This window comes from Microcaecilia unicolor, unplaced genomic scaffold (genome assembly GCF_901765095.1).
Source record: "Microcaecilia unicolor unplaced genomic scaffold, aMicUni1.1, whole genome shotgun sequence".
Lineage (NCBI taxonomy): Eukaryota > Metazoa > Chordata > Amphibia > Gymnophiona > Siphonopidae > Microcaecilia > Microcaecilia unicolor.
Window position 1 is genome coordinate 118,176 of NW_021963228.1, and position 21,899 is coordinate 140,074.

The 21,899-nt window shown below is 45.4% G+C and overlaps 1 protein-coding gene across 1 annotated transcript in view; it reads right to left on the bottom strand.

Annotated features, from left to right (window-relative positions):
* LOC115459088 (xyloside xylosyltransferase 1-like) overlaps positions 1-21,460 on the bottom strand; it is a 115,577-nt gene extending 94,117 nt beyond the window's left edge. Inside the window, exon 1 of the mRNA XM_030188956.1 lies at positions 20,976-21,460. Within this exon, the coding sequence (XP_030044816.1) occupies positions 20,976-21,395 (420 nt within the window). The 5' untranslated portion in view covers positions 21,396-21,460. The remainder of the gene's footprint in view (positions 1-20,975) is intronic.
* Between the last annotated feature and the right edge of the window lie 439 nt (positions 21,461-21,899).

A 21,899-nucleotide genomic window follows, 5' to 3' on the forward strand; every position in this document is an offset into this window, starting at 1 on the left:
CATTACACGTCCAACTGTCTTCCCCCCCCCCCCCCCCCTTTCTAGGTCCAGGTGCTCACCTCCCTCCTACAATTCCCACACCTTCTCTCCTCTTCTCACTGCCATCCAACTGCCCTAACCCCTCCCTCTCCGGACCCTCTCCGATGCCCACCATATGCCCTTTAACATCAAACATATAAATGGCGAGTGTCGTACTCACTCGCAAATGTGCAGTAGAGACCCTCTTTGCCCCGCCCCCGTGTCAATACGTGATGATGGGGGCGGAACAGAGAGGGTCTGTACTGCGCATTTGCGAGGGACGAAACCGCCGTCGCTAACGCTCCCCCCACCCTCGCTCCGCTATTGAAACAGTGAGGGAACGCAGCACACAGCTCTGCTGAGCTGCCGTCCTTCCTTCTTCTTCTCTGCCTGTGTCCCGCCCTCGACGACGTTACATCACACAAGGGCGGGACACAGGCAGAGAAGAAGGAAGGTCGATGGCAGCTCAACAGAGCAGAGCTGTGTGCTGCGTTCCCTCGCTGTTTCAATAACGGAGCGGGCCGGATGGAGGGGTGGCGGCGACTCGGGGGGGGGGGGCCTTGCAGCGGCGACGGGAAGGGGCTTTCAACCCCCCCCCCCCTTTCCTATACCAGCCCGTTTTTACGGGCTCAACAGCTAGTAGTAACATAGTAGATGATGGCAGATAAAGACCTACACAGTTCATCCAGTCTACCCAATATTCACATTCAATATCAATTCATGATTAAACCAAAGGTAATCATCAATAGAAATAAAACATAGAAAAGAAAATACTTTTTTTATTGAACTAAATACATTTTTTGATTAGCTTTCGAACATAACCCTTCTTCTTCAGATCAGAAATAAGAAAATGTTGATAAATTACAGTACATATAAGTGAAACATCAAAGCACTCCAATGACAGTCTCACAGGAAGAGGGTGGGGTGGGTAAGGTGAGAAACAGGGAGAGCTGGGTGGGTGAGAGATGGATGGTAGATAAGAGGGTGACAAAGCAGTAGAATTTTATGGTTCATAGTGGGCTAGAAAACCCAGATCTTTCTTAAGTCCTGTCTGGTGGACGTCAAAATATTTCATCATTCTGGCTTCAAAGGTCTTAAGATTAAACCAACAATTCTGCAATGTTAAGTAACAATATTTCTCGTGCTGAAATCAACTTTCAGATATCCTCCCCTCCCCCACCACGTTACACAGTATCTGCACTCATATGAAATAAATGTGGTATAAAATAAAATACTTTGATATGTCTTTGTCATAACGTAGAAATCCACTACGCACTGGCCATATTTCCCCAAACTACTGGGGTTGTTGAAACTCACTCCTGTCATATGCAGGACACAGACCGCCGAAGTCTGCCTGGCACGGAGGGACCCTACTTCCCCCACTGCTGGAAGTTGCTGACAAAAGCACCTCTCCTGCCCATTAACACACCACAACTGCTCTAAGGTCATTTCAGTTTTGTTTTGATACTATCCTGTTTCTATTTAGGGATCCTGTGTGTTTATTCCAACACTTCCCCCGGGAGGTCATTCCAGGCATTCTCCACCCTCTCCATGAAAAAAAGTACTTCCTGACAATACTGAGTAGAGATGTGGTAGCCCTGTTAGTCCACTTTTAAAGGTAATCAACAGAAATAAAACAGAGAAAAGTAAATAAGATTATACCTTTTTTTATTGGACTAAAATGTATTGTTAGGCCAATAAAAAAAGGTATTTACTTTTCTAGGTTTTAATTTTATTTCTATTGACATTACTCCTAAATCTACCCACTCAGTATCTCAATTTATATCCTCTAGATTTATTTATTTAGATTTTGCTCACACCTTTTTCAGTAGTAGCTCAAGGTGAGTTACATTCAGGTACACTGGATATTTCTCTGTCCCAGGAGGGCTCACAATCTAAGTTTGTACCAATGCAGCTGCGCAGGCTTTATTTCTGTGAGTCTGACGTCCTGCGTGGCCACATTGCTGATCTGCAAGGGCCGACTTCAACATGGAACGTTGCTAGTGGAATAGCAACATTAACATTCCATGTAGAATCACCAATAATAGCAACATTCCATGTAGAATCTTCAATATTTATTTAGATTTTGCTCACACCTTTTTCAGTAGTAGCTCAAGGTGAGTTACATTCAGGTACACTGGATGGTTCTACCTCTTCCTCATCTCTGGAAGAGACTTGTTTATATCTCTTCCGTCCTCTTTAACCTCCTGTATCCCCCACATATCTGCACACGGACAACCACCTCAGTCTTTGCACGGGAAGCACTGCTTTCATTTGTACTGGTTTACGCATCAATACCAATAAAGATCAATAACAATAAGTTGGCATTATACGGCATTTTTACAAAACCAAATCTCAACAAGCTTTATAGTTTACTACTTCAGACACATACATAGTAGTAGATGACGGCAGAGAAAGACCTGGACGGTCCATCCAGTCTGCCCAACATAGGCAGCCACCTGCAAGGTGGATGGACCCACAGCATATTGCTGACAATCGGACTTCAAGAAAAAGAAGCCATGTAAACATAATTCAGTAAACCAGCTAGAGTGATGTGATCAAGGTGACCAGATCTGTAGCACAGCAGACTTCACACGGTGACCAAAGATCTCATGAAATTTCTTTAAGGCTCTGACTGCTAGACTTCCCCCATCTTCCTTATGGTACCAAAAAATTCCAGCGGGCCTTAGCAAAGCTTCAGTTAAACACACAGTCATCAATATCATGACTGCTTAGCACAGAAGAGAACTTAATGTACCAATTCCCCTCTCCCCCCCCCCAAAAAAAAAAAAAATTGTCTAACTAGGTTTCACTACTGGGTCATCTGATAGTGTTTGGCTGGGAAACCTGACTAGATGAAAGATGGCTGACATAAGATGAAGTCCGTCATCATCGTATTAATCTGAGTACCAAGGGCTCAAGGGGTTTAACATAAATTAAAAGGCCAATTAGAATTAACCTCTATAAGATTCTAGAAAGAAAATACCTGAAACTTTCCTGCCACAAGTGATTCTATGATTCCTTCAGATTAGGGCCTTCCAATACTGTGGTCAGATCTAGGCTGTCCGAGGACAGTAAACTATCAGGCCCACTGGACTGCGCCTCCATCTCTTATGACTGCAATTTGTTCAGCAACAGCAAATGGTCCATCGCACCAAAAAGAGGGGTGCCAGGCAAATAATCCGCCGCACCAAAGAGAAGTCAGCCTGTTGGCTCAGTGTCAGAGCTCTGCATCATCATACAGAAGGTTGTGGGTTTGATCCTCATGATAAAAGACTCGGCAGGGGCTGGGGCTGTTATAGATGCAGTGCTCAGAGTCCCCAGGGAAGGTGAGGAAGTCCCAGTCATTGTACAACAGTGAAACCGACTGCCTGGATTTAGGGCTCATGATTACAGAGTTCCTGAAGGAGCCCTAGTAGGTGGCCCCAGCCAAGGACCATCACTGCAATGAATGGATAAAGTTAAGAAGGATCTAAAAGAATTCAAAATAATTGCAAATGAAAACTCCTGGCACTAAATCCCAGCCCTAATTTGGTCCAAATGAGCAGGACAGAACAAAGGAGTGGAGGAGTAGCCCAGTGGTTAGAGCACCAGGGAAGCCCAGTTCAAATCCCACTGCAGGTCGTTGTTGTCTTAGGCAAGTCACTTAACCCTCCACTGCCTCAGGTACAAACTTAGATCGTGAACCCTCTGTGGACAGGAGAAATGTCTAGTGTGCCTGAACGTAACTTACCCTGAGATGGTACGGAAAAAAATATGTGCGCTAATTTTAAATAGTATATGCAATTTTGGTCACCACATCTCAAAAAAGGTATAGCAGAATTAGAAAACATACAGAAAAAGGCAATGAAAATGATAACAGGGATGGGACAATTTCCCTAAGAGGAAAGGTTAAAGAGTGGAATGGAACAGGTAGATGTGAACCACTTGTTTACTCTTTCCAAAAGTACAAGGACTGGGGGGGGGGGGGGGGGGGGGGGGGGGACCACACAATGAAGCTACCAAGTAGCAAATTAAAAAGAAACTAGAGAAAATATTTCTTCACTCACTCAGGGGCTCTTTTACTAAGCCGCGTAGGCGCCTACGAGCACCCAACGACCAGCTACCGGGTGGTCTGAGCTGTAATTTCATTTTTTATGCACCCCCACTAAGTGTGCGGAACATTTCCAGGCACGCAGCGCTAACCGGGCGGTAATCGGCATTGTACGCATGCCGATTACCGCCCGGTTAACACGTGAGACCTTACCGCTAAGTGAATGGGTGGCGGTAAGGTCTCAGGCCCAAAATGGACGCATGCTAATTTTCATTTTGCCGCATGTCCACCCCCCCCCCCCAAAAGCCTTTTTTGCAGGTGCACTGAAAAATGGACCTGCGCGTGTCCAATACACGCGTCTACACCAGTGCAGGCCACTTTTCGGCCACACCTCAGTAAAAGGACCCCCCAACATGTTAATTCAAGTCTGGCATTCTTTGCCAGAGAATGTGGTAAAATTTAAAAAAGGTCTGGCCAAGTTTCTAAAAGAAAAGTCTTTAAGCGGTTATTAAGATGGGCTTAGGAAAATCTACTACTTACTCCTGGGATAAGTACTTGTGACCTGGATCAGTCACTGCTGGAAACAGGATACTGGGCTTGATAGATCGGTCTGTCCCAAAATGGCAATGCTTATTTTCTTAACCACTATTTTGATGATTTAAATACTTTATTTTGCAAATGTTTTCAGAATAGCCACTCAAGCAGTCTGTTTCAATCATTTTAGTTCAATTTTTACTTATTTATCACAGGTTATGTATTAGGTAATGCTGCGGTCCATTAGGGATAATACTGACATTCGTGCAGCCCCTCTGTGTAGAAAGGTTGCCCACCTCTGTTCTACAATATCCCCGATAGTTCCACAAGTTGCCTTTTCTGCTGTGATAAGGTTTATCTCTGGCTACAAACATTTACCTAAAGAGGACCAAGGCCAGAAATGCTTTTCAGGTGATCATATAACCACTAAAAATTGGGATCAAACTGACCCAATTAAGTCTCTTTATCCCATCAGAAACTAGGTCACACAGCGCCAACATGGAACAATGTGTTAACAGCTAACGATTATTTTATTTCATTGCTATCTTTTTTTCTAGGATACAGGGATTACACAAATATCAGGAGCAGTTTCCCTGAAATGCCCAAGTTATCAGGTAATAACTGAAGAACCAAGAGATGAGCTGATGCTGTATCTGGCTCCGCTTCATTACCCTACCCAGTCCTGTGACCATCGCTCCCCTTTTTCAAACAAAACAATGGCAATGTGCTTAGAACAGAAAGTACTGGCCAGCCCAGCTATTTACAGTGTGGAAAGATGGCTCAGGGTGCTACATTCCTGCACTGCATCAGAGAACTTAAAATTCAGACAGCAACACCCCCAAGGAGACGCAAGGATGTTCAAATATTAAGCACCATGACAGGGAGGGAAGGTTGGTTAACACTAGGCTGACATTATAATCTGGGCTAAAAGGAACTGTGTGTGCTCATCCCAGTCCATCTTAAAGTACAGTTGGCTCCATTTCCAACCCCCCTCCCTCCCCCGACACAAACACAAACTGACCCAGCCCTGTTTTTACCCTGCTGAACATAGGCACTTCATTGACTTGTACTGCAGCTTTTCCTAGGGAAATCAGAGTTGATTTAATCTTGCAGCTAGCAATGTGACCAGTACCTTTCTCCTAGCGTGGATAGAAAGATTATGGTCAGCACTGCTGGGACGTCAGAAAGGTCACAGAGGAAAGAAGGCATAATCCTTAAAGAGGTCTCAGGTCCTGTTTCCATTCCTTCCCGTACTCCAGGAATGGATGCTCCTAGGGTGCCAGTCTCCATGACAAGGTCGGGCATCTCGCAGAAACTGGGTACCTCCTCCGCTCCAATCAGTTCTCTTGGCATCAGCTCCAATAATCAATTCAATTGTGGACTCTAAATGCAGGGATGGACCTGATTCTCCACCATGGCCAGGTGATGCCCCCTCCCCCCCCCAAAAAAACCTCTCTATGGCTCAGACACCTCCAGGCTGGCAAAACGTTGCTTTAGAAAGAAATAAGGTGATCGTTGGTCTCGATCTGAACACAGCTCCCTGTTTCCAAGAGAAATCTCTATGGGTAATTTCTTCATCCCAGGAAAAAAGATGTACTGTGGGCTGAACCACAAGGGACCCAACTGGTCATGAGTCCAGGCTCTCAGGTCTGATGTTATGGGTGGGGGGGGGGGGGTGCAAACAGGGCAATTACCCTGATGGTGGATTTTGGGGCCCCAACATGTTTAATACTGGCCCTGCAGGGTCTTTACAACACAAGGACCTGGATTCTCCATTTGAGATTCCTGGTCCAATCCTAAGTCCTTTATCTCATAGAACAGGGGTGGGCAAATATGGTCCTTGAGGCCCCAATCCAGTTGGGTTTTCAAGATTTCCACGTACTGCTTCCATTGTATACAAATAGCTCTCATGCATATTCATGGTGGAAATCTTGAAAACCCAACTGGATTGGGGCCCTCGAGGACCACAGAAGATCAAATGCCCCCCCCCCCCCCCCCATTTCCAAAGTCAGCTCTCTCTTCTTGGGGCACTTCCAACATATCCCTATTGCGCTCTCTTCTTCCACATCCCTCTTTCTCAGGAGAGATATTATCAAAGCAGGTTGGACTAGAGGTGGTGCACAGTGGAATCACAGCTGAAGGAATGAGCAGTAGCTATGTTCCACCTGCACAGCCTGCTACAAAATGTCCTTGGCCATGTACATCCCTAAAATACAGGGATTTTCTGTGGGCTCTAGCAGGACGGGGGTAGCTGCTGTGATACTGTCTGAGGCAGTAGCTTAAAGAACAATGAGGCGACTGACAGGACTCTTTGGGGTAACAGTAGGAGGCATTGCACCCTTATTCTCAATTTAACACACCCCTTGTCTTCTTAGTGGGTTTTGTAGGTGGCTCTGAGGAGATAATAAAATGGCTAAATACGAGTCAGCCTGATGTTTATACGGGTCCCTCTGAGGTGGTAATAATGAAGGTCTCTCTCAACAAGGCTATTTCGGTAGCGGTCCAGGCAGAGATACCAGCTAAGTCACTGAAGCCCCCAATGCTTAGCACTATGGTGCTGTACAAAACAGTGCCGGAAAATACTGCTGTTACAGCGCCAAGAAAGAATTTCCCAATGCTTAGCACTATGGGAAGTAAGGAGGGAGGGGACGTGCCCAGCACATGCACACAAGGCCACAAAGCTCTGCAGAAGGAAAGATGGATCACGGTGCTTGGTGGACATGTTTACGTTGGAGAGTGTCCACAATCCGGAGGAATTTTGCAGCCTGGTTCCCACGAAGGGAAGGAGAAGCCAGTTCACACTGGCGCTGAAATCGGCACAGCCAGGATGTGTAGCTGCAAGAAGCCTTACTCCTGGTTCATTGATTGCAGGGAGCCAGCCTTTCTGCTTGGTAGGTGTCTTGTGTGTCTGATGCATATTTGCAGAGGATGGGAAAACGAGCTCTGTGGCAGAATTTAAATGACCTGTTTCCACCCTGTGGCCTGGGAGGCTGCTAAACAAACAACAAAAAACACAGTATGGGATTAGGTAGGGCAGAGCATCAGAGAGGGGGGGGCCTTCTCCTGCCTCTTCAGCACCCTTACGCCAGCTCTGAGCTGGCGTAGGGTTTGCAGCAGTATGAGTGCCCTGATGGAGTGTGCTGTTGTAGGAGCATCGGAAGGAATAGCAAATGACCCCTATTTGCATGCATTAGCGTGCTACTTGCGCTGATGGTGGGTGTGCTCATTGTTTCCCACGGTAGGGGTCTTTCAGCATTGTGCGCCAGTAAATGTGGACACTAGTCTGGTGCTCATGGCCTCTAGCGCCTGCGTTTACTTCTGAGCATCAGGGCCTAAGGGACTGGTGGTATGCGCAGCTATGGTGCAATGTGTTACACTGATGTTATCAGTGGAATAAGTCCTTGCAGCAGCAACAGGAACACGAACACAAGAACCTGGAGACCCAGTAGTGGCTCATCTCTGTCCTTGGATCCCATAACTGTGGAGACTGAACCTATAATTCAGGATCACCAGGAGGTGACACAATTTGACTAGATTCCTGCACCCCATTTTGCCATAATCCTGAAGATGCCCTAGCTTGATTGGTTTGTCTATGTTGGCATCCCTTGTAGACATGCCCTGCCCACTCTATCACAGAAAACTCCGACTCCCTTGAGCTGTAGACAAAAGTATAGCAGAATAGCTAGCTGAGAAGCCTAGCTCAAATCCAACTAAAGCTCCCTGTAACCTTGAGCAAGTCACTTAACTCTTCGTTGCCTCAGGTACACACTTAGAAAAGTAGCAGAAGATAAAGATGACGACAAGAAACCGGTCACTGTTCCCATGAACGGCATCAGGGCTGCGGAGCCAAGCTCTGTGCTCCACCAGGTACGATCAGAGACCGTAAACCTGGGAGTGGCCATTACGTTCGACCGAACTCTGTGGTCGCAACCAGCAGAGCGGGGAGCTAGGCCAGGGACAGGGGCACCAACAGGCGACCTACCACCTGCTGGAAGGTCGAGAAAAATACTGGATTGTTCCAGGGAGCACCACAGCTTATACAGTGATGTCACTGGTAGAATTCAGTTTTCATCTCCATCTGTTGGTAGGAAGGGATAAACAACCCATTTGTTCAGAACAGTGGAGCTGACAGTATGGAGACATTAGGACTTACCTGATAATTTTCTTTCCATTAGTTCTTCACACTATTCCAGGACGAGTGGGTAGTTATGTCCATCGACCAGCAGGTGGAGATAGAAAATACAGAACTGAACACCACTACGTAGCTCCCTGCTAGCAGCTCAGCTCCTCAGTATCAGTCCTCAAGCAAGGAAGAAAGAACGCCCAATCTGAGACTAAGTCGCCACGGGGCAGCAGTCATGATCCCTTGGGAACAGGCAGGGAGATCCCCTCTCTCTTCCCAGAGCTGCCAGGCCTGCTGGAGAAGAGACGAAGGGGCTGGCCCTGGCCCTGACCCAGGGCCCCCGCCCCCCCCCCCCCCCACACATGCCTGCGCAGGGGCTTCGCTTCTACTGAAAAAAAAAATGGCCACCATTCCCGCCTCCTTCTGAGGCGAAGCGCTAAGGCCGTGAACCGGGGACCAGAGCCGAAAGAAACGCGCCGCTGTGATTGAGCGCGCCCTGTATGTGCGAGCCCCAAATCAGCTCTTCCACTTGGGAACCGAACTGCACACCGTGCAGCGGCCCAAGGAGGAACACTGCTCACTGCAAGACGGGCAGCAGGTCGCACACTAAGCAGGGGTTGCCATGGCCGCTGCGCGGGAAAACATGTGGCGCACTGCGCTACACACCTGCTTTTTTTTTTAAACCGGAGCACAGCACAAACAAGCAAAAAAATATGTTTTTTTTAAACATTCAAGTAGATTAGGCAGTTTTCTGTCTTCGGAGGAAAGTCTGTTAGTATCTGCCAAAGACCTCAAGGAGCAGTTGTGATTTCAACCAGACTCCCCTGGTTCACTGATCCAATCATTAAACTGCTCCTCCACTTCCTCCATGGTTTTTTTTGTAGCACCGACACACAGTGCTCCCATCGATGTCCCACAGCAGAAAGGACCCAGCACCCTGGGTCCACACTACCTGGGAACACAGTCACCCCCCCCCCTTTCAGAGCAGGGCACGGCAGCAGCACCGGCCTGCCACTGTGTCGCCTGCGACTCCTCATCTTCTGAGTAGACTGGTCGCTGAGCAGGCTCTCACACAGAGGACAAACAGGGAAAAGGTGCAGAACACCCCAGGAGGAAGGCACAACAGGGATCCAGCACCACCAGGTATGTCTGCTCAACTGGGAACCAGTTGACCAACTGGACCAGGAGCAAGGCCTCAGAAACAGAGACAGAGGAAGTCTTTCCATCCACCTGCTGGAGATAGAAGATACTGAGGAGCAGAGCTGCTAGCAGGGAGCTATGTAGTGGTGTTCAGTTCTGTATTTTCTATCTCCACCTGCTGGTCGATGGACATAACTACCCACTCGTCCTGGAATAGTGGGAATGAACATAATGGAAATATTCATTAAATCACAGCTCTGACCCCCTCGTATTCCAGGAAAGCGGGGGTGAAGGGCTAACAAGAGCCCAGAAAACCCTCCGCTCATAGCTCCAGCGAAGAGAATGGCGGTCTCCAGGGTTTATTTTAATGATTTAGTGTGGGGGTGGGGGGGGGGGAAGTACAATAGCAGCAAAACAAAACAAATCAAATTTAATAAATCTCCCTCCCTTATAACTCCTAAGGGAGGCCGAGACAGGAAGAAAAAAAAACAAAACAGATAAATTGAAATATGTGAGCAAGGAAATGTGCCCCTTTAACTCCTGAACCGTTGATAACCTGAAATTAACCTAAACAATTTTAGGTTGCAAGGAAAAGAGAGAAAGAAAAAGGGTCAGATGTAATGGCAGGGGGAGGGGAGGGGAGGTGCAGGCACACAAGAGAGAGAGAGGGGGGGAGAGAGAGAGAAACAGCTAGTTCTGATCCACCAGGAAGGCATCTACAAACAGCAAATCAATCTCAAAATAACCCAAAGGATTCAAACCCCACTAAAGATACGCCAGTATATCAAAAGGAGGAATCAAAAAGAAAAGTTTGTTTGCTAAACTAAAATGCACCTTCTCCCCAGGACAGCATGCAATGTGGTAAAACCAAGACAGGGTCGGCTTGTTTGAACAACTGGAAGCAGTGAGGCCGAGGTGCTCCCTGGGCTTTGGAAGCATTTGCAAAGTTTAAATGTTTCTTTGCTGGTAGGTCACCCTGTTGGCAGAGCAATAATATAAAATAGCAATAATATAATAGCAATATAATAGCAATAATATAAAACAGACAGCAAAAAAATTCCTCCATCGAGTGCAACTTAGGAACAATTTTGTAGTAACTGACAGAATGCCATCGCTGCCCTCTGCATCAGGAAACGCTGGGCACAGCTGGGTGAGAAAAGTGATTTTACAGACTTACCTGGCTAATCTACTCTAACACAAGAGAGCTACAAGGCTGCATAATTCAGATAATCTTCAACTGTTTTCCCGTGAGAGCTCTCAGCTTCAGCAAGGGGGGGGGGGGGGGGGGGAGAGAGACCACTGATCTGAACACATACACACAAGTGCACTCCTGGGACATGCAGACGGCTGCAGTAACCATCTTAAACACCCTACCGTGGAGACTGCAATGGTTTTTAAATTAAATCAAGCAACGTCAGCTTAAATGTAATCAGATAAGCAATCCAAAAGCAATGCAGTTCACAGAAATGAGGATGCTCATGGTGGTGCTCAGATCCAGTAAACTCACCTGCTGCAGCAGCATTTTGGGCAATATGTAAAGAGCTGGGAGGTCAAAAGCATCAACTACAGCTCTTCAAATCTTTTGCAGCACTTCCACAAAAATCACAGTTTTGCACTTAACTAAGTTTGCACATTAATCGCAATTAGCACTATACTATTAACGTGTTAATATTAGTTGCAATTCTCCCCTGCATCTCCCCCCTCTTTCCCTCGGGGTACCTCAAACTTTGTACCAGCAGCAATACTCTCTAGCTGTCTGCGGCCTGCTCAAAAGCTTTCCCTTTGGTCCACCTGCCCTTGAGGAAACAGGAAGTAGAATCAAAAAGGGGTGGGCAGGTGGATCAGAGGGAGCGCTTAGGAGCAGGCCGCGAGAGTATCACTGCAGCTGCGGCTCAGCTCCCTGGGGCTCGTCTTGAGCTGGCGCACGCAGGCCAGCAGGGCGGCGCTAAGCTTTGGTGAAGCGCTCCAGGGTGCACTTGCTGGCCAGCATGCAAGCCTCTTGGCAGGATACACTCTACAACAGCTTGAGCAACACAAGTGGGCTCATCTTGGCCAGATGCGCTGTCCTCAATGCAACGCAGCTCTGCTCTGTAGCAGGGTGGCCAGGTACACAGTGTGGGAGGGGAGTGGAGGGAAGAAAGAGACAGATATAAATGGACCTGAGGGGGGGAAGGATTGATGCTGGACAATGCAGGGTGGAAGGGATGAGAAACTTAGAGGTTGCAGCTGGGGGCTGGAGACCGTCTTCAAATCTAAGCTAAAAGCCCACCTTTTTGATGCTGCTTTTAACTCCTAACCCTTGTTCACTTGTTCAGAACCCTTATTTTATCATCCTCACTTTAATATTCCCTTATCTCTTGTTTGTCTGTCCTAATTAGATTGTAAGCTCTGTTGAGCAGGGACTGTCTCTTCAAGTGTACAGCGCTACGTACGTCTAGTAGTGCTATAAAAATGATAAGTAGTAGTAGTAGTAGTGGAGAGGGGGAAATATTGGTCCTCTAATCAAGTGATTAATCACAAATTGTTTTTAATTGCATAATTAATCATGATTATTTTAAATCGAGATGCAGCCCCACTTTTAAAACACAGAGATATGTGTTGTTTCACCATAAAGGTGAATGAAGACCAGAACCCCACTTCAGTCCTGGCACGCAAGGTAAGTCTCATGGTGCTGAAGACTTCAGCTACAGAGTTCAATGAGAACGCCAGGACAGAGACACACCAACTGGCACCGAGCCCTCATACCTTACACATTATTTTAACATGCAGTCTTCAGTTCCCAATGATGATGATTTAGGGCTTGGCAGGACCTTGAGAACAGGGATGGAAACATGAATGTGGCATGATGCTCTGGCGCCATCTGCTGCACTTGCTGTGCACTGGCAGTATAATCCAGAATACTCCCACACCACCAGATGGATGTATAACCAGAGAAGCCTAACACATTTATTTATTTAGATTTTGCTCACACCTTTTTCAGTAGTAGCTCAAGGTGAGTTACATTCAGGTACACTGGATATTTCTCTGTCCCAGGAGGGCTCATAATCTAAGTTTGTACCTGAGGCAAAGGAGGGTTAAGTGACTTGCCCACTGATTTCTAAGAATTTTCCAGTAAATGAATATTTACCACATAACATAACCGGTTGTGATTTTGGCCACAATACTTGGCATTAAGTCTTATCATGAAATCCCTGCAATGATGATACCAGAAGTCAAGCTCCTGCTGTCACAGCACTAATAACATCCATTGTAAATACACCACAGAAACTTTGATCCAAATGTTTAGCAGCAGATGGGTCTCTTGGCCATATTCCCTTTCCCACTTCTACCTACCAATGCTTCCTGACTGAGGGAGACTTTCTCTTTCTTCTCAGTCCACCGTAGCCTGACTTGATCCCCTGGCATTTCTGAAGCCTGCTCCTTAGGGATCGCGCCCCCCCCCCCCCCCCCCGAGACTTGGCTGAACTACCTGGACCTCATGGTACTTCATGGAAGATCTGTGGTTGAGCTGATATTGTGAACCAGATGAAGGGAGAGTTGTCAAAGGAGCAGGTTGAGAAGTGTCCAGCTGCCAGGAGGCCTGAACCAATGTGTGTTGGAGGGCTTTGGTTGTGTCTTTTGAAGCAAGGAAAAAGGCAAAGAAAGGACAAAGTCCAGATCAGACAGACACAGAATAAGGAGATCACCAAAAGGTAGTATGAAGGCACAGCCAGATTTATCGAATGTTCATTAACGAAAAACAGTCATATGTCGACCTTACTGCCCTCAGTAATTTCTTTCATGACCAGTAACTTGGAATACTGTAATTCTCTGTGCATTACTCTTCCATGCAAGCATGTTACAAGGTTGATGGGGACCAGTTACTGGGACAGAATAATTCCAGTGCTACAATTAGTTTCTGAAGCCAGTTGAAAATATTCTCTCTGATGTTCCTACAAAGGTTACTTTAAGCTATTTATCTGAACAGCTGGTCTGATGTGTTCTGGTCTGTTCATCCAAGGGCCTTTTCAACAATTCCACCACCGGTTGCTGCTACCAAATTAACTCTGACTAGATCAAAGGCTTTTCATTGTATTGGTCCAACTCTTTGGAAGCTCATTTTGAGACAAATTTCCTGATTTTAGATAATTAGCCAAACCATAGCCCTTTTTTTTTTTTTTAAACAAAGCATCGCAGACTGTTTTTGACCAGAATCATCTGCTTTACTGACCATTTGTTTAGGATTCTAGTTAATTTAGTTGTGGTTAATTTTTTTATGATTGTAAAATATTTATCAACACTAAAAACATAAGAACAGCAAAGATGTACTCACCTCGGATAAACCTGAAAGAGTGTGCAAAAAAGGAAACGATTTTCTGATGGATTAGGCTAGTAGGGCGATGGGAGAGGGGGAAATCCCATCTCCAGGTTGTTCTTGGCCAGGGCTATCCCAGATTAAAGGGGACCACTCTTACCCAGGAACTCCATGAACATTTCAAGCTGTCTCATTTTCTTTTGTGGTGCAGACAAAAGTTTTGGTTTCTTTTCATGCCCTTCAGCTCCACACCTGCTCCTCCCTTTTATTTACTTAAAAGTTTTAAAGTTATTTAATACGTGTTCATCCAACAAAAATACCCCCCACACAAACAGTAGCAATACAGAGAATGCATCAATAAAGATTAAATTCAGGCTGCAGCATTTTCAAAAAGCCTGCCCTTCCTCCGTTTCCTATTGCCCCAACTCAATCTTAACCCATTCCCAGGGTCCAAATGGGTGAGGAGTGATTCTGTACTGACTGAGAAAATAACCAAAATGGCACCAATCACCATTGCTGAGAAGCCTAATGGTTAGTGCAGTGTGCTAAGGAGCTGGAGGAACTGGGTTCAGTTCCCACTGGGGCTCCTTGGGACCCTGGCCAAGTCACTTAACCCTCCATTGCCACAGGTACAAAACTGAGTCCACTAGGAACAAAGAATATCAAGAATCTACCATACGTATATACATTTCCGATGACGTCTTAAAGCAGGGGGCTCAAACCTCTGTCTTTAAGGGCTGCAAACTAGTCAGATTTCCAACTTTTCTGACACTCTTACCATCTGGAGGAGAACTTTCACCTCATGAACATTTCCAACTTAGACCGACAAAGCTCATGAATGCATTTCAATGTCCTGCAATTAAACCACAGGAATAGAGATTTTTCTGCATAAAAAAGGCTAATCCGTCATGCATGCCTGCTAAAAACTCTAGCAAAAAAACTAAACTGAGCTACTACTGAAAAAGGTGTGAGCAAAATCCAAATAATCATATCAGAAAATCAATTTCTATAAAATAAAACCTTCAATTTTAGATTTTACCATTGTTAGAACCTCTAAATACTACCCCCCCCCTAAAAAAAAACAATGTAAAGCAAATTCTTCAGCCTTCCACAACGACCTGCATGAAGGCGCACAGAAACGAGTTACAGAGGCTAAACAGCACCAAATTAAAGCCTTGACGGGTTGGGGGGGGGGGGCACCTGGTGTCACTTGTGTTTCAACTGGCCTGAGGCAGCCGTGATATCTATGACCTGGGCTCTGGTCACCTTAATTTAACAACCAGGTATGCTTATGCCTGTAAGCTCTAACAAGAAGGAACCTTTACTTCTCTCTCTAGTGATATATTGATAGGGGGAAGGGAAAGGCGGGAGACCCTCTTTCTTTTGGCCTTTTTATCTTTCCAAGCGCTTTATTAGACCATAGAGAAAATTGACAAGAAAATTTCACCCTCAAGACAGCCCTGTCTGCCTTCTGCAAAGCTGTGACGTCAGACCAGGGAGTAAGCTGATTACAAAGGAGACAGGGTCTATTTAAAAAGGCAGAGCCTTCATCATCACCAGCTATCAGATCGGATGTACAGAAATAGAATATTTCCTAACAGGATCCAGCAGTTCAAGGGGGGTGAAAGACGTGCACCCAGGATCAGACAGATCCACCATCAGAACAGAGGAAGAGTTTTTTCAAGCAAACTTCAGTTTCAGAAACTCCCAACACCCTGCTATAAGATCACTTTCCTTTATCAGCTGTAACACACGTTTCTTCATTTAGCTCAGGAAATGTTAAATTTAACTTGCTTGAATACCAGACCAGACTAGCGTCTCGAGGGAATTCATGTGGTCAGACCCTGTATAAGTCTCCCTGATTCTTTCTTTTGCTTTTCTCAGCACAAAGGGGCTGAAGTGCTCACGTTTGCTTGAAACATTATTTTCTTATCAAGCAGCTACCTGTTGGAAGTTCCTTCCTAATGAGTTATGGTCAGTTTTGGAAAGATTTGTTTTGCAACAGTGATGAAGCCTTACATGCCCTAATGGTTCTCTCTTTTATATGATTATTTACTGTATTCCTGGAATGTACTGGTTATCCTGTATTAGCTACTTTGAACTAATTGTTTTGCAATATACAGAATACAAGATTATTATTATTATTTGGGAAGCATTTCCGTTTCCGCATACAGTTCAAACTCCTGTACGTCAAGCTCCATCTCTGGCAGTCTTCAAATCTAAGCTAAAAGCCCACCTTTTTGATGCTGCTTTTAACTCCTAACCCTTATTTTATCATCCTCACTTTAATATTCCCTTATCTAATTTGTCCTGTTTGTCCAAATTAGATTGTAAGCTCTGTCGAGCAGGGACTGTCTCTTCATGTTCAACCAGGACTGGATAAGCCCTGCGTTTTGCTCCAAGCTAAGAAATTCTGCTGCTTATGAACAAGCTTGCAAATGACTCCCTCTAGTGGTTATATAAAGAACTGCATCTAACTTCTAGATTGTACTTCCCAAACTTTACCCTGTGAGATCCCATTTTAATAGCCACCCACTAGATCAACTCCATCTGTTTTATATCTGCTTGATGGTGCGGTCTCCAGAATTGCACTCTAAATGAGGTCTCACCAAAGACTTCTACAGAGGTATCACCACCTCCCTTTTCCTGCTGGCCATTCCTCTCCCTATGCCCCCCAAGCTTCCTCCTGGCTTTCACCTGTTTGGTCACCTTAAGATTGTAACATGATATCAGTTTGTCAGGATTATTGAAATATATGTAGCATAATTATTGATTATGCTGAATCAGATATACCAATATAAAAATACAGCTTTAAAAGACTTATTGAAACTGCAACAGGGAAACTGACCTGAACTCCAAATCCCTCTTCCCCCTCCCTTTGGGAACACTTAACAGAGACAAAAGGGTACTGACTTCACAGAGATACAGCTTCCTCTCCCCTTCCCACTTGAACAAAAGCATGACTAGATGGATACTTGAAGGCTCATCAAGACTTCTGCAGAACTGCAGACAGAGGGTCTGGAGAAGCCACTGAAGACAAAGGACTCAGAGGAAAAGCATAAACAAAACATTTGCCTGTCATCAGATGTATACCTGCCCCCTCTCTTCTATCCTGCTCTTCTTGGGACCTGCCTCTGCCTCATGGCTCCTCACTGGACCACAGCATGCTCTACAACTGCTCTTTGAGCAGGGACTGTCCTTTATGTTAAATTGTACAGCGCTGCGTAACCCTAGTAGCGCTTTAGAAATGTTAAATAGTAGTAGTAGTAGAACAACAAAGACTGTTCTGTAAGTTATAACTTCTGATTTAAAAACCTGCTACCTACTTTAAGCACAGATTCTCTGTAAGATCTCTTAAGACTCTTATCTCTCGCTGCAACGTTAATTGCTAAAATTGTAACTTAATAAACCCTCCTGAATCTGAATATATAGTGTTCTTGTTCTTTTTTAAACCTGGTAATGCAGGTTAATGTAATCCAGATAAATATACTTAATTTCTTTCATTCAGTGTATTGTGAATCTTGTTGCTTTAATTGGCAACTGGTGGACAATTAAAATATAAATATATATATTAAAAATTATAAACATTAGCGAGTGCTCTAGCTATCCCCAGGTATAAATTAATTCCTTGTAACAAGATCACCAGACACAATCACCACATATCCTCTTTTGTAGCCTAAATGCACAATCCTGCTTTTCATAGCATTAAATATTAGCTGCCAGATTCTAGATATTCTTCATGCCACATGAATATGAATGAGGTAAGTGTGCATTCACTTCCTCCGCTGTATGTATTAAGGACCTGACGAGGCCATATTTCGCTCTCAAGCTGTGTCAGGGGTACAATATACAACCAATCCCAGTGTCAAATGCAAAGGCTATTTCTCATAACATCTCTTGGACAGCATTAAAGCACAAGTAAAACTTTTAAATAAAGGATTACATCTTCCAAAGAACCTTTATTTGTGGTAATACTATTCTTTGTCTTTCAGTGAAAGGAATTTTTAAAGGTAATCAATAAAAATAAAACATGGAAAAGAAAATAAGATACCACCTTTTTTATTGGTCATAACAATACATTTCTTGATTAGCTTTCGAAGGTTGCCCTTCTTCGTCAGATCAGTATATATAAAACTGAAACATCAAAGCATTTCAGTGACAGTCTAACAGGATGGGGGTGGGTAGGTGAGAGACAGGGAGATATGCATGGAGAAAAGAGGGTGTCAAAGCAGTACAATTTTATTGGTTTATAATGGGCTAGAAAACCCAGATCTTTGTTAAGACCTGTCTGGTGGGTGTCAAAATATTTAATCATTCTGACTTCAAAGGTCTTACGTTCCTGTATTGTTTTAAAGTTCCCTTTTAGGGTTCTTACCATGAAATCACTGGTAGTGTTCTGGTTTTGTAAAGTGCTGCCCCACAGTGGAAGCAGGACCTCAAGTCTTTTGAACCCTGCCAGCGCTAGTCTACACTGCTGCTTCACAATTCCAGAACCAAGCCTGACCACTGCAGTCTCCTCTGTCATCAGGATTACCTGCTTATCACTGCAATGAACTGTTTAAGTGACACTGCCTGGGCAGCTTTCTAGCTGTGTAACTTTTACAATTACGGACTTCTTATTTTCTTCTTCCTGTGCTTAGTATTTGGTTTTCTCTGTATTGCTCTTATTCTTCATGGTGTCTTCAGTATTGTATCATGTTGCAAAAGATATGCTACTAATAGCATGTTGTAGCATTTCCTCATGAAACGTTTCCTTTAATGCTACTCCTTTGTCATATCAACCTCTCCTGCATATCATTTTTGTCCCATTACCAATACATTTTTATTATTAATTTTACCTATATTGTTTTTTGTGAAACCTTGTGTCCTTTGTCTCTAAGCACTTGGTATGACACTCCCTGAAGAACCCAGTCTCTCACCTTCAAACTCTTTGGCCTTTCAGGAGGGAAATGTATATTCCTTCCTATACTAGGCCTGTAAGATGGCCCTGCTAGTCCTCAGATTTCCTAGTTTTGCTGTCATCAGCATAATTTTACTTTCTGCAAGTAAACAGAGTGCAAACTCAGGAGGAACTATGCGGCCCATATATGGCAGATACATGAATATAACCTTGATGGTGATGAGAGTGAGGACCCTTGCAAAGTCTAAGGTATTCCACCAGAAAAATGTGTTCAGAGAAGGGCACCAGGTGTTTCATACTTGTGTGCTACATGGTTTTGTGCATGTGAACACAAGAAGGAAAGGATTGCCATTTTTGTATACATATAAAAATTTAACTGAATATTACCATATATGTGTAATGGAAGGAAACAGGAAAATCAAATGAAGAGTGGGAAGTGGACCAATGACTCCAGGGAAACAGGGTTACGATAGTAAAGAGAATAACTTTATTCACAGACCATATTTATCATTAAACCTCAATCCTTGATAAATATGGTACCGGGAAGACTTTAAGCGGTATGCTGTAGATAATGTAGCATGTAGTGTATGCACCAGAGACGCTACATTATCTACAGCATACCGCTTAAAATCTTTATTAAGACTTCCCGGTACCATATTTATCATTAAACCTCAAGGCAGGTCCAACCCGGTAAGCAGGGTAAGCACTGCAGGAGGGCGCCTACCTTCAAAGGCGCTCTGCTGAGGCTTTTGTTTTCAGTATCTAATCTCTGCTGCTCATCTCAGTCTGGCTCCAAAGCTGTCAGCTCTCTGTCCCATCTCCTCCCCCATCCCAGTAGAGAAATATCCTCCTTGTGTTTGTCAGAGGACTCACTGCTCCAACTGAATCTGGCTCCGAAATAACTCTTGGAGCTCAGCTAACCTCTGCCCAGAAAGGGCTCAGAGACAGCAGAGCCTGAAACCTCGTTTTGTCAGAGACCTGCTGTTTAGTGCTGCACATGACCCACCCTTTCCACCCCACCCCACAACACCAGCAACGCACAGGACAGGAGGGCTAGATGCCTGCTTTCAATTCCTAACCATCACCTATCTCTCCTTCCAACTCAGATTGTAGAATATGTTAGTTTATGCTGATTAAGTCTGTCCTAGCTAGATCCTAAGCTGCATGCAGAGCCTAACTTCTTAGGATTTCAGGCTAATTTTTGAAGAATTTGAAGAGGGGTTATCTCTGTTCTACCATGTGTGACTGCAAGGCCAAGTGTCTGAATTGTTAGATTCTGAAATTTTGATAACACATTGTTTTTCAGAGTTGGCAAGACTGTTCTCCTAATTCCTGGTCTGTGTGCTAAGTTATTTTTCTTCTATACTGGTGTAATATTTTCCAATGATGCCATGGCTGGTAAAAGGGGTGTGTCTACTGTGGGGGCACAGCCATAGTGATCCCGCCTCTGGATATCTGCAGGAGGGCGCTAGAAACCCTAGGGCCGGCCCTGGAAACAGGCATTACTGGAAAATGTAAAAACTGGATTAAAGTATAAGACTGCCAGGGAACTCCACAGACTCGTGTCTATTTTATTTTTTTTGTTATATTTGTACCCTGGGGCAAATGAGGGTTAAGTGACTTGCCCAGAGTCACAAGACCAAAGTCCACCACACTAACCGCTAGGCCACTCTTCCACTCCACACTAGACACAAAATGAAAGATCCCACCTTGTTATTTGCTAACTTTTATTTCCATGCACATAAAACCACAACGTTCATCTTAAAATAACCAAGGCTTTTTTATTATTAGCATTTATATCGCTCTACCAGATGCACAGGCGACTCTGGGCAAGTCACTTAACCCTCCATTGCCCCAGGTACAAATAAGTACCTGTAAGCCGCATTGAGCCTGCCAAATGTAACAAAAAAATAAAAGATCCTGGGCTAGGTACCTTGTACTTGAAGGGGACTCCCTGCAGCACATCCCTCAGGGCAGTCTTGGCCACCTCTTTGCTGGGCTCGTCAGTCACAAAGTGCAGATTGAGAACCTCGCTAGCCTCCAGTTTGCCGGACCTTAGCAGAGAGCCCAAGGCCAGGCGGAACTTGGCCCCCAGCGCCGGGCTCTTGTCCGCTTTGGTGTACATCATGAGCAGGTGCAGGTCCTGCATGTTCAGCTGCTCTTGCATGCTTTTGCTCAAGGCCGGCCCGGGCTCCGACTCGGGGCTCGGGCTCCGCGCCGCCTGGTCCTCCTTGCTGCTGCTGGAATGCTTCTTCGGCTCCGAGCCAGAGTAGTAAAGGGCGCAGACGGCGAGGGCAACGGCCAGGAGGAGAAGGCCGTGGTGCGAGCGGAGGGCGCAGAGCCGGCCCACCATTACTGCGCTAAGCAAAGCCCCGCCCCAGCTCAAAGCCACGTGCTTTGCGTCTCTTCCTGGTTGGTTCTCAATCTAACCTCGTTGATGAGGCCCAACAGAAAGTTCTTCCGGGTTTCAGGGCGAAGGGCGAAGGGCAAAGGGCATTCTCTCCTCTCCCCTGCATCGCAAATCCTAGGAAGAATTATTGAAAAACAAATCCCTGTTTTCTTTTAGCGGCTTACCAGAGCGTGCAGCTGAAGAATACGCCCCCTGTGCCTGTAGCGTGATTGGATAGGGTGGGGAGGGCTCGCGCCCCCCACCTCCTGTCGGGATTGGCTGGTAGTGCGCGGCAGCAGGACCAGCAGCGTCGGCATTTGGTTGTCCTACGCGTTGCCTGCTGGAGAACGACGCCTAATAAGAGGAACGTTGGTTGCTTGGGAGGGGGGAGAGATGGCAGCAGCGCGAGCGTTGCTCCTGGGGTTGCGCCGCCCCACTGTTCCTGTAAGGTCGCCTAGCCCCACTTAT